General features: G+C 41.8%; 1 protein-coding gene across 1 annotated transcript in view; it reads right to left on the reverse strand.

The window, feature by feature from the left end:
* The window catches only part of FBXL5 (F-box and leucine rich repeat protein 5), a 33,919-nt gene extending 21,341 nt beyond the window's left edge, over nt 1–12,578 (reverse strand). The window contains exons 1-2 of the mRNA XM_064711816.1: nt 12,422–12,578; nt 777–992 (exon numbers count right to left, since the gene is read on the reverse strand). Coding sequence (XP_064567886.1) covers nt 777–992; nt 12,422–12,559 — 354 coding nt within the window. The 5' untranslated portion in view covers nt 12,560–12,578. The remainder of the gene's footprint in view (nt 1–776; nt 993–12,421) is intronic.
* Between the last annotated feature and the right edge of the window lie 4,645 nt (nt 12,579–17,223).

Below are 17,223 nucleotides of genomic sequence, written 5' to 3' on the forward strand. Positions count from 1 at the left end.
AAATCATTTGTAGGGTTCCCAAGTAAAAATGAGGCTTAGTAAAACTGAGTCAATCAACTGCATATTTAATATTTTTCTTACTGAAAATCTGTACCACACATACTAGAAATGCAACGTGGGATGTCAAACTGGAGACTATAGTTCTTACAGGGCAGGAAGGAGGAGTTGAGTTGGGTACCCCAAGAGAAAGACATGGAAGAATTCAAGAAAAATTCTACTGGAGAAGAACTTAGAGATAAGTCACTGTCAAAAAAGCCAGATGCAGAAATAATATTTAGAGTTCTTTGATGACTAGACTACTAACAAGACTGCTGAGCCACAGATTACTGGAAGGAGTACATGAGTCACAGAATAAAACAATGCTGCTTTTTTCTGTAAGTCTGGGAATCATCTCCACTTGTAACAACAATCATAAAAAAAAAAGATCCTCAAGGTTTCCTAACCAATTAAGAAAACCCTATTATTTCTATAGCCAGGAAGTTCTGAACAATTAGTCAAACAGTCTTTATATTTGAAACTTTCCTGCTATCTCTCCAAAACACCTCAAATTATATGGTGAAGACTGTCTGTCACAAAACACATCTCTGAAAAGACTTTTTACTAGAAACTTAGTAAATGTGGTGAATGGCAAAAGAATTTATGTTTCGGACTAGAAATAAAAGTTTCTTCTTCCTCATTAGTTTCATTCATAAAGAATATGAAGAAGAGCCAAGGCAAACTAATATGTAATCACAGCATGTTTTCCTCAGGTCACAAATCTCTCACAGCCTACTCACCTTGACATTCTTTAGCCCTTTCTCAAACAGGCTAAGCATCTCGGAGAGTTTGTTGTCCGAGTGCACGTTGTACACGGTCCGGCTGCGCTGCTGAAGCAAACCAATGATACACTCATTTTCAATCTGCTCATGCATCTTAAATTCCTTGAATGTAGCATAAAGGGACTGCAGCAGAGCCCGAAAATCATTGTTGTTGGAGAAGTTGGTCTTGGAAAGCTAGGAAAAAGAAAAGTTCATAAAAAAACAATGAAAATCATGTCAAACTCAAGTTAAATCCTTAGAATAGGAATCAGCTCCAAGGAATTCATCGCTCCCCTTACTTATAAAAGGTAAACACCGTCAGTTTTTAACATAAAACAAAGCCATTAAAATCAAAGTTGTATTTAAGCAACAGAAACTAAATCTTGTGAAACACTGAGGTAAACAAATGTAGAAAGATTTCCTGGCGGAAGTCAACGCAATCTCCCAGCCCAGCAGATCAGCGACAGGACCTTTCCCAATGCACATTTCTGCCATACCAAAAAGCCATTTACAGACCCCTGAGCCCATCCTTAGGCATGTACTACCCATAAGGAATATTGAGTCCTACCAGCAAATACAAACTACATTAGCTGCTGGAGAAGGTTTCCAATAGAGCAAAACCCAACAAATCAAGAGAGATCAAAATTCTAGGTAATAGAGTAGTGCCATTTTTACATGTGTACAGTTACCATCAGCAATAATACATTTAAAAACTGCATTTTTCTTCAGTGAACGTAGAAAACCAGAGACTTTTCCATTCTTATGCTTTATTCCAAGTGCAGCTGAAAGAATCATAGTCTACAGCAGTAGTAGGCTACAAGACCAAGCACTCTAAAAGTAGACTCCAGTTCAGAAAACAAGCTAACACAATATTCAAAAGTGGCTTACCTACAAAGACTCTGGAATCTATGAGTTTTACAAGAAATGAGAATCTGCAACATACATATTACTTACATCAAAAACAACTACAAAGTGAGATATGCAAAACTTTTTTTCATTAAAAACCCCTAAATGTACTTACTCATTGTGACATTGCATTGTCACTTCGTGGCAGGCACCAGCAAAATGCAACTGAAACATGCTGGACACCTGCCAAATCCTTATGCAACTCCAAGTCAGCTGTGCATACTGTACATTACATGCTGTACATATGAGCAAAATGACTCTCACTATGGAAAGAGAAAGTTACTTAGCCCTAGAAGTCAGAGAAAACACAAGTGAGGTTTAGGAGAGGTTTTTAGCTTTTCTTTTTTTCCCCAATACTCCTTAGACCAATTACTGACAGAAGTCAGAAAAAATTAATGTCTGTAACACACTGTTAGGATTTGAAGCATATGTTGTTCTGTATTCCTAATGGGGAAAGATTTTGGCTTCAAAGGCCATTTCAAACCCCCACAAGGCCCAGAGAATGCAGCCCTAGAAGCAGTGGCACTTCATGAAACTGAGGGCTTGACTTTCTGCACTGAAAAGCAGAAGGCTGAGCCAGCACAGGCAAAGGGCACAGAAACAACTCCTCAGGACAGGCTCCTCACCTCCCAGCACCTGTGGGTAACATCTCAATAACTGACTGGGGTTTCTCAGGTGCCATTTCCTTTGATTAATTAAGGACAGCGTTGATATAGTTCATTCTACCCATAAGGATCCACAAAGTGACTGAAAGTAATCTCCAAGGACCCTTTTCTCTCCAAGAATCCCACGTGCTCCCAAATGCTTAGCATTTTGATTAACTTAAAAAATGTAAACAAGACTACTGAAGTGGGTAACAGGAAGGTTCCACAAATCTACTGTATTCTGCTGTTGGCTTTAAAAACAAATCATGAAATTGTTTCTGATAAAAACTAGAATCTTCTCATCATCTTGACTCAAAGCCTTTTCAAGACTCAAAATGTTCTGTTGAATCTACCTACTGTCATCCACAGAACAGGAATAAATAAATAATCTCTTTGTGCATGGAATTTAAGAATGCCTGTTAGAAATGGATTGTTGTAGAAGCCACTGTAGCATGAAGCACTTGTATATTCACCTCTGCTACTGAGACTTTCAGCAGATATCCAACAGATTAGGACCTATGGAGAGGATATTGAAGTTCAGTAACTATACTTGAATCAGAATTCACTGCATTAAAAAGGTCAGCCAAAGCTGAGAACAACTGGCTTTTCAGAGGACATGTAGCCTAGCAACAAAGTCACTTGGTCAGACCTGTAATTTCATTACCAGGATTGATGAAGTCTCCTGATAGGGGACCAAGACTATTAACAGACAGCAGCTACTCCATTCCAAGGTCCACTTTTCACCAGCTCTAACAAGGAGAACTAGTGCAGGAGTTTAGCAGGGCAAGTAGAAAAATCACACACCCCCAAATTCAACGAGAATGGCAAGGAAGAGGAAATGGACTGTATAATGGATTTTTTTTGACTTATCAAAAATATAAAGCACGGCACATGTGAGAGCCCTGAACAGGCTTAAAATACACAGCACTAAACCACAGCCACCAGTGTTCAAGAAACTTGGGAACTTTCTGGGCTTCTGAAGACATTACATTTAAACAGCTGTACCTTACACAACTGGTTTTGTGTTTGGAATGCAAACTCTAACTGAGGAGCAGTACCACAAGAGCAACAGTTTCAGTGGCTCCTGAAATTAAGAATTATTCACAACCCAAACAGCCTGAGCAACTGTCCAAACAACACTCAGTCCTTTGTACTGCAATGTCTGTTTGAAACACTTCAGAGACTTATGGCTGATGCAGGCATTGTCTAGAAGTAGCCAGGAGCTTTCAAATTTACTTTATTTATTAAACTTTTATTTAAAGAAAATAAATGATGCAATTAAAGCATAGCCATACTTGAAAAATCTCTGTAGTTCAGACAAGTATATGCCAGCTTTAGCTGAGTGTCCACCTTACTGGACTATAACAGAGCCATTAACATGGTCAAGGTGAATGTACAGACTTGTAGCAAACATTCCTCTTTCCTTACTAAAACACACTGCTTAATTTTTGTGCCTTAAGAACAAGATACCAATCCTGGCAATAGTAACAGCAATTGCTCTTTAGACAGTGCTTCATGCTCACAACACTCAACTGAAATAACTCTACACTCAACTCTTGCAGCTCCCTCATGGCTTTAGTGCTTTCATTAAAAAAAAGTGAAACTTTCTATCTGATGAAGACATAGACATTTCTATCCAAAATGTTGTGACTATATAAGGAAGCTCAAAACTGCTAATTAAATAACCAAACAAAACACAGTATTTAACTTGGTTTCTGGAAGTGTTTTACACATGTGCCAACATGGAAAAATGTCTTCTTAGAAGAAGGAAATTAATTTTCCAGCAATGTTAGTTTACAGTGAGAAACTGAAACAGTTTTTCCTACTAACTATGCCAAAAATACATTTAAGGAGTGAAAAATGTTTGTCTCCTCCTTCCAAGCATACTATGAACCAACAAGGAGAAAGCAGCAAAGAGGAATAAAGAAAAAGTAAACTGCTCTTACCAGACTAGCACAGCCATAAGCAAAGTTTATGCTGCATGCTAACATTCCCAGTTACAAGTATCTCTATTCCCAACTACAAGCTGGAAAACAACAAAAATTTGAGGAAGGAGAATAGGAGCAAAAAAATTTATTTTTCCACTCTCCCTACAGATTTCACTAATTTAAAATGGAATAATTTCTCAAGGTTAAAAAGTTCAATGTGGCTACAAATTCACAAGCTGCTTAATTTCAAATGAAATTTTTCCCTATAAGCACGTGAACTGTGAAAAATCACTGACCTTAAAAATTCAGTCTGGAAGCTAAAAAATTGAAGATATTTTTTGATTCCTGGTCTTCTTAATCAATTGTTGTTCATTTTCATGTGTCATCCCAAGTTAAATTTTTGAGAGGTCATTCCTCTATATTCAGTATTCTATGTATAACCACATCAAGACAATCAGCTGATAGCCATAGGAGATGAAATAAAAGACATAATATTCCTGATAATCAATGTAGACTAGAGTACTAAAACTAGTTAACTGACTAGATTTAAAACTAATTTAAAAATAATAAAGCATTTTTTATTATGGAGCTGATAGACCATTCCGATTAAAAGAAAAAAGATATCAAGATAAATCTCAGGAAAGTTTTTCACCCACAAGGTGGCTGGGAACTGGAACAGGCTCCACAAGGAAGTGGTCACAACACCAAACCTGACAGAGTTCAAGAAGCTTTTGGACAATGCTGTCAGGGACATGGTGTGACTCTTGGGGTTTGGATTCTTGCACAGGCCAAGAATTAGGCTTAATGATCCTGATGGGTCCCTTAAGAGAGTATTCCAACTCAGAATACTCTATTATCCTATTCTACGATTCTATGAAAGAAACCAACTGATTTTTAGAATGGAATAGCACCAGGAGAAAAAAGGAGCAGACATTACCAGCCAGCTGTATCTTTTCACTGTTACATTCTTAGATATTAGCACTCTGCATATGCAGCAGCACTAAAATTCAAAGGACAAACCTGGACTCTGCAAAGGCATTTATCTCAATTCTAGGCACAATAAAATGGAGGAACAAAATCCATAACAAGGTGTGCCTGTGTCAACAGCAAGAGCATGTGGTTTCATGTTATAGTTAATCTGCTGGAAATGAGGGCGTGGGCATGGAGCAGGAAACACACCGAGGGAGCTGCCCTGCCCCTGACTGCACATTCCTGCAGCTTCCCACAAGATGTGCTGGCAGTCATGCAGCTGCACGATGAATCCCTCTGCTGTACTAATCCAGGGAGGAGCTCTGCCTTTTACCGGGTTCCTTTTTCACCAGGCTGGAGCACTGGTAACACCCAGTTACAAGCCATGTCCTACTTAGGAACCCCCAAGAAGTTCAGTTGATATTGTCCCCAAGGAAGAACTCAGGTGCTGAGGCAGCCAAGCCAAGAGAATGGCTGTCCTCAGTGTTACCTCTCCTTGGCTTGCTCTTTATGTAAAACAGTACAGAATTAGCTAAACTGCTCCACACTCCCACCCATTTATGTGTAGGAAGTCTTTAACCAGGGGAGAAATCAGTCTTCCACCCTGGCACTTTTCTTGGCAATGGGTCAACCCAAAATAATAGCAATTATTTAAGCAGGAAGGACAGAAAAGCTTTCACATGCCCTTTTCTCTGATGTTGTCTTCTCAATGCCACCCTGTCCTCTGTGTAATCTTCTAACTGTTTTGCAGCATCACTAAAGTCTTGAAGTTGCTTTCTAAAAAACCCAACTACTCAAATAAAAAAACCCAAACCAAACAAAAATCCCCACAAACCAAAACCAACCAAGAAACAGCACAGAAGATTCAGGCACACAGAATTACAGAATTATTTTGTTTTCAAAGAACACTGGCAACAGGGAAGGTGAAACCTCATATTCTATTTTCAAAGGCTAAGATCAAGCTGATAAATGCCAAACATCAGCACAGTGAAAAAACCTCCTGTATTTCCATTTTCATTGCTGTCTTCCATATCAGTGTCTTGTACTGTATCCACAGTCATTTTGTCTAATGAACACCTACAGATCAGGTTTTGAATCATGAAGAGCATTTCACAATGAGATATGAATTACAATATGGGACTAACTCAACCAAGATTTTCAGTGATGCAATTGCTACAAATGTCAGATCCTCTTGGGGTTCACAGCAGAAAGCACAGCCCAAGATGCATTGATAAAATCAGCTAAGCCTCTTTCACCATGTGATTTCCACAGGCAGAAGCTTACCAAGGCTGGAAGAAAAAAGGACATCACCAGGTCTGTAGAGAAGAAACAAACAAAAAAAAAACTTTAAACCAATTAAAAAGCTACTAAATATATGAGCTACAAGGACCTTGAATGAAATAATGATGAACACTTGCAACTATGCTGTTATTTATCTACCTGTGTCACACTATTCTACATGCCATGGAAGGCTTCTTTCCTGGTTTATACCCTCAAGGATACAGGTTCCTATTAAGACCTGCTGGCCCTCTGCAAGGTCATACCTGAAGCCCCAGGAGTGAAATCTCCCTCTGCAGTAACTCACAAAACAGAACCAGAGCAAAAATGGCTTTGCACCTCTGCACCAGTCTGACTCCACGTTCCCAACACAAAGGTGAACACTGGAAAAATTCACCACCCCAGCTTAATCCATCTTGGGCATTAAGTGTAAAAGCAAAAAGCCAAGTCTCAAGAATTACAATTTGCAGTATTTAATCAGTTAAAGTGTATTCTAGGATAGCTGCACAAAACCTGTACTAACACTGATACCCACTAATTACAGTTCCTCAGTCCCTGGATTTTTAGAAGACATCAGTTTCTTTCTTTCTTTTTTTTTTTTTCTTGTAACACAGAACAGGAGAGAATAACTTGTTGCAAAAAGGACAAAGGTGGGTTGTTTCTGCTCTCCAGAGCAGACTGGGAGAGAGGATGAAAAATCAGAGCAGTATGTGAAAGGTGAACAGAAAACTTTTTTCATATAATGCTGGGGCAAAAATAGTTCATAAGCAATTACTTGGGAGAAGAAACTGCTATCATATCTGGCAGGCAAAAAAAGATACAAAAGAATCTGCTAAGTAAGAAAAAATAGGTGTTTTGATAGACAAAATTAAATAAACAATGAGAAGGTAGCAACAAGTGCTGGAAGTGTCCTGAAAAAAAGTGAAATTGCTGTATTGCTATACAGCTCTGAAAAACCTCAAGAAAGAAAACTGGCACAGCTCCTGATGAAACAGACATAGACAACAAATTGCCCCTCTACCCCTGGATGCTAATGAGGAGATTTCATTTCCTTCTATCAACGAAGGAATTTCCTTCCATCTTTTGCCTGCAGTGAAAGCACAGTCTGCCTAAGTTTGCAGATTTACTAGGACTAAACACCTCAAGCAGCTCTTTCTTCCTAAACACAGGTGAAGGCAGATGCTCAATGCTACAGCACATTAACTGGGAATAACCAAAAACTATGAATTTCTAAACATACACTTATTTGAAGCAACACTGGAAAATGAATGGCAGTGTACTAAAAGGGATTTCAAAAGGAGAAAAAGCTTTACCAACTTTTTTATTAGAAACACAGATACACTTATCTTCTTGGAACATGCATTTTCTGCTCTCAAGGGCATCAAGGGAAAAACATTTCACTTTGAAACAGTAAGTCCTAAGTTAATTGGTCGAATTTTTCAGATTTCAGTCCCCCTGGCTGCCAGAAAAAATATGATCCTGATGTGCTTATATAATGCCCGTCCAATGCTTTACAATGCCAAATCCACTCAATTCTGAGTATTTTTCACTTCTAAATGTTTCATCATACTACAGATGACACAAGAAAATCACGAATTTAACATATGAAAACATTTCATTCCATTCAGCAGAAGCCAAAGGTAAGTGCAGGTAACTTGAACAAAGCATTTAGACTTCAAGAGGACAGAGAACAGAGATTATAAGAGAAGAAAAATGATACTTTAAGTCAACTATTTACCAGGAAAGGCAGATGACAACAGACTAAATTAATGCCTTCTTTGCGCAAATCTGCATGAAAAAATTAACTAGGAAAAATATTTACAGCAATTAATTTTAGCAAAGAGTCAGAAGTGTAGACTAGAAAAGAAAAATACTAGTTAAATATTTATGCAAGTTCAATGCATTCAAGTCACCAGAATATGACAAAATTGATCTAAATTTCCAGGAAGAGCTAGCCAAAGCAATTGCTGAACCATGAGAAATAACTGCAGAGGTCTTTTGTAGAAAGCTGAGGTCACGGGAGACTGGAGTCAGGCAAACAAAAGAAGGACCTTAGATGCTTTTGCTCGAGCACCCAAAGGTTTCACAATAAAGCTGAGCTGTTAAAGCAGCTGCTCCCTCCTGCCATGGTCCATCTTGTTCCCTCCCATACTGACAACCTGGTTCTGGAGCTTGTTTGACCTCTTACTGAGCCAGTTTTCCTGAATCACCTTTCGCTTCAGTTCCCCAGATGAACTAGCTGCTCATCAAGCAGCCAGACAAGCATGAAGGATATCATCAGCAATTAACCCTTCCAGCAGCCCAGTTACTGCAGCCACTCAGCCACAGGATGAATCCCACACCCGTTTGGAGGGGCAGACACAAGGACGTGAGAACAACCAACCAAACACCGGTATCTTCAATACAGCATTTACGAGTGCAATCATTTTATTTACTCCTAAAGCACCCTAAACTTGCTGGGCAGTTCTGTATCACAAAGATTTGAAAACATGCTCTGGCTGCAGTGACTCCACAAGCGAGCAGAAGTTTGAAATCCCATACTGGAAGACACGGTGTCTTGTTTCTGGGGAAGGCCTAGCCAAAATTTAAGTGCAGTCTGTACATAGACCAGAGTCTGCCACTTTAGTAGTCCCAATCTTGAAGCTATAAGAAGTAATAATTGGCCAGTACAGACTTGTTTAGAAAAAAGAATCTGACTTCCTTTTGATAAGACAACCAAACCACCTAAAAGGAAAATGATGCTTGTTACAGATCATGATCTCTCTAAGGTTTTTGATATTGTTTTGCCTTACAGCAAAGTAACTGAGTCTGCAGGAATTCACAGGGTAGCTCAAACACTTGCAAACAGTGCTCTCGAGCCCAAGCTACCAGTCTCCAGCCAAACTAAAATGGGATTTTCATTATCAGCTGAAATCTGTGTTTCATTTGTGACAGATACAATACTTTCAGACACAGCTAGGAAAGCTGGTATTACACAAGTGGCACATTCTCGAGTGCAGAAAACACAAGACCATAATGCGACAACAGAGACTGCCCCACTGGACATCAGCACGCTGACTTGGAGGAAGGCACAGTGCTCCATACAGGACAGGAGCCTAATGACAAAAATGAAAGGGAATTTGAGCATCAGTCCTCAGAGAAGTATGGGATTAGAGGAGCACAAAGCAAGTACGCTGCTGTTAAAAAAAGCACTGCAGAACAACAAATCTGCTCTCCTCGACACCAGCACTGTCCTGTTGTGCACAAGATTTCAGGCAAGCACAGACATAATCAGGCTGAGGTTTCACAGCAGCTTCAGTCAATGTAGCTGCTGCCTGTCACAGTCCCACTCCCTGCCTCCCACTGGCCTCACTACCGATCTGACCAGGGCTTGCTGGCAGCACTACATCAACACAAAACGTACTCTGCTTCAGAAAAAAAATGTTTTCTGCCAGTCTGGAGCCTGAGTCACCTCAAGCACTGATGGGAGCCAGAGAGGCAGGCAATCATAACAGCAGCAGGCAGATAGCTTAAACTGTTAGAGAATGGCAGCTTAGTTCTGACAAAAGCAACAAGTACACTGAGGTACAGCAAGCCTGACCCACGTGATGGAGGAGAATGAATCCGTTTGCTTAAGCCAGAGAACACATAGCCAAGATGGAGGACCGGGCTACAACTGCAGATCAACACAAGATCCTTCTGCAAACGGAGAACGGTTCACTGGAGATGGGAAAACAGAATCTGCTCTATTTGTAGCAAAGATGACGTCAGGCATCAGGACAAGCATTTCAGTTATAAAGACGGGCTGCTGTAGCACTCCACTGCCTACAGGGGGGACATCCTCAGAGCACTTTAAGAATTTTCTCATCATCAGAGTAGGAGACAGATTTGGCAACAGTGTGGATCTCCTTATTAAACATAATTCTAATTACTCATATTATCCAAATTCGGGGCAGTGTATACAATACAGGTAAAAATGTCATTTAGGAATGCAGCAAAGGTACAGGGAGATCTTCAACTAGCAACTAGCTAAAAAAGTAGAATAATTTTCCTAAAGCACTAAACAGCTTAAATGTCCAGTTTACTGTTCTGTCTCACATGAAGTCCCGGGAGAACAAAATAAACTGTGTATCTCTGCCCTAACGGATCATTTAAGTGCCTACTTACTTTATCCATCAGAAACAATGTAATTGTTCTCCAGAGAAGCAAACATGGACGAGCCCATTTCACCCTCACTAACATTCGGTGGAATTTACTACATTCAGGCACTAGCAGCAACTATATTACAGCATAAAGGGAACCTGATGAACACAGGTAACACGTAATTCACAAAATCAAAGAACGCTCAAGGTCAAACTAAACTTACCAAGAGCATGGCTTTGGAGATTACACTTGCCATGTAAGCAGAACTACAGACTTACCTAACTGCAGCATCTCAATCACACAAGAAAGAAATGCAAATACTGGGAGCTTTTCTGGTGCAAAGCTGACATTATAAAAAGTCACAGGCATGGCACACACCCCAAGTTCTGCAACAGGGTTAAAGGATGTAAACCTGAACACTTTTTTAAAAAGTGCCACTCCTTCATGTTTGCCCTTATTCAAAAGAGAAGGGGAGCAAGAAAATTCCTGTATAAAAACTGTTAGAAAATGAAAGGCTATGAACATTACAAACTGGATAGTTTTAACAAAATTTTGCAATACTCAGGAAAACCAGTAACTGCTTCCCAGGAAGCTTGATCAGGCATGGTAAATTTGGTCAAAACTTTGTGGAGGCTCAATAAAAGTGACAAAAATGCCTCTCTAGGAACAAAACCCAAGCGACTACAAGATCTGGATGTTTAAATGAAACCTGTTCAGCTCTGTCAACAACACACTAAAACAGCTACCTGGAGTCAGTGGGGGTGTTTGTTTCCACTCAAATAAATCCATTCTGTTACAATAGCACAAATTTTTCTGCCACCGCAGATTAAGTTAATTGCAAATGTACTCTCAACTAAAAGGCAAAGGGAAAGAAACTACACAAGGTCTCCCCTTCTCCTCCCCCCAGACCCTGTGGTCAGCCTGCACAGTTAGCAAATCCTGCAAAAAACAGCTGTAGGTTTTCTTTAACCTGTTAGCAAATGGAAGAGGCACACGAAAGGATGTGGTGAGTCCCAGAGCAGTGCAGGGTTCCATGAGGAAATCGGGAAGCATGAGCTCTCCCATGCTGCTGGCAGCAGTAAGCCATTGTAGCTGCCTCTCATGGAACTTCACCGTTCTTTTCAATCTCCCTGGCCAATCTGGTTCTCCCAAACAGCCATTTATGCCCGGAGATGGGAGGCAAAACTTCTTGCAGTAGGAGTGCTGGCTGTGAAGTATTTGCCCAAAACCTTCCCACAACACTCAAAGCTGCTGCAGGGAAGTTTGCCTTTCAGGTGACACACCAGCCTTGATTACTTAACTACTCTGATGCAAGAATAAAAATTACATTTGTCCACGAGCCAAATTACTTCTATTAAAAATAAAAGCACATACCTAGGGTACCTTTACACCACCGACCAGCAGAACGCTGTGCACAGACCCCAAGCACGGTCCCGTGCCCTGCCTGAGTGCAAGCACGGCAAGCACGGCCGGGCCGCGCTGCCCGCGCAGGGAGCGCCAGGCCCGGGGCGGCTCAGCCGGGCTGCCCGGGCGGGGGGCGCTCCCTGCGCGGCACCGCCGCCCTCCGCGCCGGGCCCAGCGGGACACGGCTCCCGGCAGGGCAGCCCCAGCCCTGCGCGGCCGGGGAGCGGCACCGGCAGCCCGTGAGGGGCTCAGAAGCCCCGCGGCAGCGCAGGGCAGAAGTTACCGGCGGGGCCGGGGCGCTGACAGCTGCGCACTCCCCAAACCCTCCCGCCCGCCCCGGGGCAGCGGCGCGGGGGCCGTCCCGGCCCGTTACCTTGTCGCAATAGAGCCCGACGAGCTGCTTCATGCGCCAGTGCGGGGCGGAGAACACGTCCACCTCCTCGGGGAAGGGAGCCATGTTCTCCCCATGGAGCCGCGCCGCGAACGGCGGCGCGAACGGCGGCGCGAGCATCCGCACCGCGCGTGCGCCCGCCCCGCGTGATCGCGCCCGCCGCTCCGCGCGTGCGCGGCTGGCCCCGCCCCTTCCCGCCAGAAGCGGCAGAGCCGGGCCTGCCTCGGCCCGGGCGGTTCCCGGTGAGGGATGCGCTCCTGCTCGGCAGCACAGCCCTAGGTTCGTCCCTGTGGGCTGCAGTACTGCCGGACTGGAGATCCCATGCCTTGGCAAGGCCAGGGTAGCGGCTTGCGGATGTAAAAAACATTTACAGAATCAGGTTGGAAAAGAGCTCTGAGGTCAAGGAGTCCAGCCCGTGACCGAGCACCTTGTCTGCTAGAGCATGGCACTGAGCGCCACGTCGCCTTTCTTTAAACACCTCCGGGCTTGGTGACTCAGTCACCTCCCTGGGCAGCCTATTCCTATGTCTAAGCACCCTTCCTGTGAAGAAATTCTTGCTAATGTCCATCCTAGAGCCTTCCCTGGAGCAGTTGAAGACTGTCCTGTCCTATAGCTATTTGCCTGGGGGAAACGACCGACCCTCGCCTGCTCCAGCTCCTCCCAGGTGCTTGCAGAGAGCAGTGAGGTCCCCCTTGGCCTCCCCAGGCTAAACACCCCCAGCTGCTCCTCACAGGGCTTGTGCTCTTGCCCTGCTCTGGATGGGCTCCAGCACCTCAGTGTCCTTCCTGAACTGAGGGACACAGAACTGGACACAGGATTTGCGGTGTGACCTCACCAAGAAAGGTCCTAGGAAAGCTATTTGTGTACGCTGCAGCATGGAATCTGCACCCAACCCTTTGCAGCATTTGTGCCAAACAAGTAAAGTGTGTTTGTTTAACATCTGAGGCGAATGGACCAGAAACACCTGCCTGTCATACTGATCTGCTTGTGCAACATTTCAAAGTAAACAGGAACACTGGGCCAAGTTGAGATTGCACATCCATTTGATGAAAGCTGTACCTGTCAACCAACATGTAGTGTTGTAAAACTGTTGACCAGCATTGCAATGCTCAGTAAATGTCACCAAAATACTTTGTCAAACACACAATAGATGCAGCAGGCCCTTCTGACTGAAAACTGTACAAGGTCTATGTTGCAGATATTAAATGTATTAGAGCTAGTGGGGTCATAGGTGTAAGCAATTCATTGTAAATGTGTTGAAATATTTTCAGCAAAGTCACGTGAGTTTTTAGTCTGGTATTTCTCAACATACTAATGTTGGGAATAAAATGCTGGTAAAAGCAGGAAATAGTGAACTAAGCAGAAGAGCTCATGAGTGTTACTTAGCTGACGCTGTGCACAATAATCTTTTTATCTCTTTATCTAAGGAAATGGGTCTTAAGCAATTGCAGAGCTAGGCATTTCCTTTTCCATTAATCCCTTCCACCTCAAAGGACTTTTGAACACACTGACCTATTTAGCCATATTTGCAAATATGTACAAACCTTGGAAGGTTAAATTCTTACAACTTTGGTGTGGGAAAAGAAAGCAGTTACACAGGAGGGAAGAAAGGAAGGTGAAGCACAGGTGTTACACAGCTGGCTAGCCAGCACACAGCTGTGTTTACTGCTTGGCAAGTGAGCAGAGTTCTGGGTTTGGGCTTGAGCATGACTTTCACAGAGAGTGTGCCCTGGCACACAAGGGAGCAGGTAAGACCTTGTGTTACTGTAGGGGACTGATGCACTGAAGACACAAATCCTTAAGAAACAATGTTTGAAGTTCATTGCTTACAGAGGAGCTTGTGAATATGAGGTCCTATTTCCAGGCCTAGAGCATGTGGCCATACAGAGTTGAGGTTATTCAGAAATTCATGCTTGAGTGGTAGCAGAGGATTAACGTTACCATCTGTTACACCTTCCTACTGCTGGAACTTACCACTCCCACCTGATAGAAATAACAGGAGAGAACATCTTGGTTCCTCATCTTCTGGGGTTCAGAATGTAAACATTTGCTGCATTTCATGGTTGTTTGGGTTAATATTCAGTTTGTGAACTGTCACAGACATCTTTTCACTAAAAATCCTTTCTTAGGATTTTTTCCCTTCTGAGGAGCTGAGGCCTCAGAAACAAAATGTAACACTGGTTATCTGCTGCTGTGGAATGCATCAGGTGGATTTTTGATTGGCCCATCTTGGATGTTTATAATTAATGGCCAATCAAGGCCGAGCTATCTCGGACAGAGTGCGAGAGAGCTGCCTTTTGTTATCATTCTATTCTATTCTACTCTATTCTATTCTATTCTATTCTATTCTATTCTATTCTATTCTATTCTATTCTTATATAGCCTTCTGAGGAAACCTTTCCTTCTATTTCTTTTTAGTATAGTTATAATGTAATATATATATATCGGTAAATAATAAATCAAGCCTTCTGAAACATGGAGTCAACATTCTCATCTCTTCCCTCATCCAAGAACCCCTGTGACCACGGTCACAGTGAACTACAGTATCTCCAGAGACAATATGCTGCCAATTTTCTGACTTTCCTTCATGAGCAATATCATCTAGGAGAGAAGGGACAGAGAGGAAGGAACGGTGATCTACATCCACCATGAATTGCCAGACCTCAGGAGGCAAGATGGGCAGCCAGTTTGTGGCAGTGAATTACAATACTACAAGAAAGATTACCTGATAAAATTATTAAAATGCTGAACTTTCCTGGACTAGTTTAAGGGTTGACTTGGTAATTTTTTACAAGAATTTACATGGAGAGATGATTCTGAGGAGGGATTCTTCATTAATGTAACAGAAAAAGATACTATGAGATTCAGTGACTGGAAGCTAGAAGTAGACAAGTTCAGGCCAGAGCTAAGGTTTTACGCTCAACTCTGGAACCCTGGAAATTGTTAGAATATTTAGAACAAAATATGAAATATTTAGAACAAAAATATGAACACAAATTTAAAATGGCTGTGCTGAGTCAGATCAGAGGCCCTCCTGGCCTGATGTTGTGTTTCTAGACATTGCCAGTGGGAAAAGGAAGCTTGACAGGAGCTGAAATGGGGAGCCTAACAATTCTTGGATCCAGTTCCTCTGGGATGTTTTGACAGGTTGTCTATTTGTTAAGGAATCCACACCTTCTTTCCCAAGGTGCTGTGTCCTAACCAAGTGTGCACTTGGAGAAACGTTCAGTATCTGTGTGACTTCTTAACTTATACTGTATACTTTAAGCAAAAGTTCTAGCCTTGATGCAAAAATCAGTGACAATTTCTGCACATTTCTCTATAGAAGATCACATCACATTCTGGTTTCTGTTAGATTCTGAAATTACTGAGCAAAATTTGATTGCAGCAAAGTCAATAATAAAAGAAAATATTCCGTGACTTCCATGACTATTGCACTCTCTAATCCTGAATCCAAAGTATTGGCTTGAAACCATTTTATTATTGTTCTGGTGCCCTATCAGCATGGACATAGAGAGGTTAGGGAGAGAAATAAGAAAAAAAAAACATTAGAAAAGCAACAGGAGTAAAGTACATAATTTCCTGTGTCTCCGCCATATCAAGCACAACATTTCACCTCCATTTCTGAGTAAATCTGGCTTTCCTGAAGACTCTGCTGCAGGTAGCAACCAATTGGCTATATTTCATCACATTTATAGCAGAAATCCATCATCAGGAATTTACTCAATGATTAGCCAGATTTTTCCCTCAGTAAAATCCACCAGGTGAGTACCAGTGCATCAACAGAAGTGTGACAGTACATAAATAAGCACACAAAAAAATAAAGTTATGTATTCACTGAGGGAAAGAAACAAACAAAGAAAGAGAGAAAGAGAGAAAGAAAAGAGAGAAAGAGAGAAAAAGAGAGAAAAATAGAGAGAGAAAGAGAGAGAGAAAGAGAGAGAGAGAGAGAAAGAGAGAAAGGGAGAAAGAGAGAGAGAGAGAGAGAGAAAGAAAGAAAGAAAGAAAGAAAGAAAGAAAGAAAGAAAGAACGAACCAGACCATCATGGTTCCTCAGAAATGTGAGTGCAAAAATACTTGGAGATTGAATTTATTTTTTTAAAGGAAAAAACCCAATGTGGTTGTATTTGCAGCAGTGTGTACCAGAGAATATTCTGAAGATAGATTGATTGGTGCCTTTTGACGTTCTAACAGAGTACTTGGAAAGAACCTGGAGGAGGATGACAACAGAAGCTGAAGACATTTGTTCAGTGCACAGGGTATAAACTGTAACCCTTATGCTTCTCATTATGATTGATTCATGACTGCAAGGCAGGGTTTTTTCACGAACATATGATGCACATATCATCACAACAAAATGCCGCTGTCACTGCCCAGGGCAGAGATGGAAAAAGAGCTGACTAATGTTACCCCTGATAAGATAACTCGGGGACTTGGATATTTACACTGTCTTTGCTGTAACTGCATATTTTAGGTTTGTTTTTTTGTTTGTTTTGTTTTGCTTGCAAGCATTTTTTAATGGTTTAGGAAAGGGAAGCACAGCAACGAATATTAAGCGACCCAAAGGCATCCTAAGTATTCAAGCGGTAAGGGTTTTTTTCCTCCCTTTATGGATATATACTGCAATTCTCTTCAGTTATCACCAGGTGGCCTTCAAAGTTTCTCGTTTTTCAGAAGTGGGGAATAGTTTAGACACGAGGAAGTGATGTATCCCTGAGCTGCAATCGTTCCAGGAAATAGTTAGGTTATAGTTTCCAGCAAGGGTTTTTTTTCCGCCTTTGTCC

Source organism: Zonotrichia leucophrys, chromosome 4, assembly GCF_028769735.1.
Source record: "Zonotrichia leucophrys gambelii isolate GWCS_2022_RI chromosome 4, RI_Zleu_2.0, whole genome shotgun sequence".
In the NCBI taxonomy this organism is placed as follows: Eukaryota; Metazoa; Chordata; class Aves; order Passeriformes; family Passerellidae; genus Zonotrichia; species Zonotrichia leucophrys.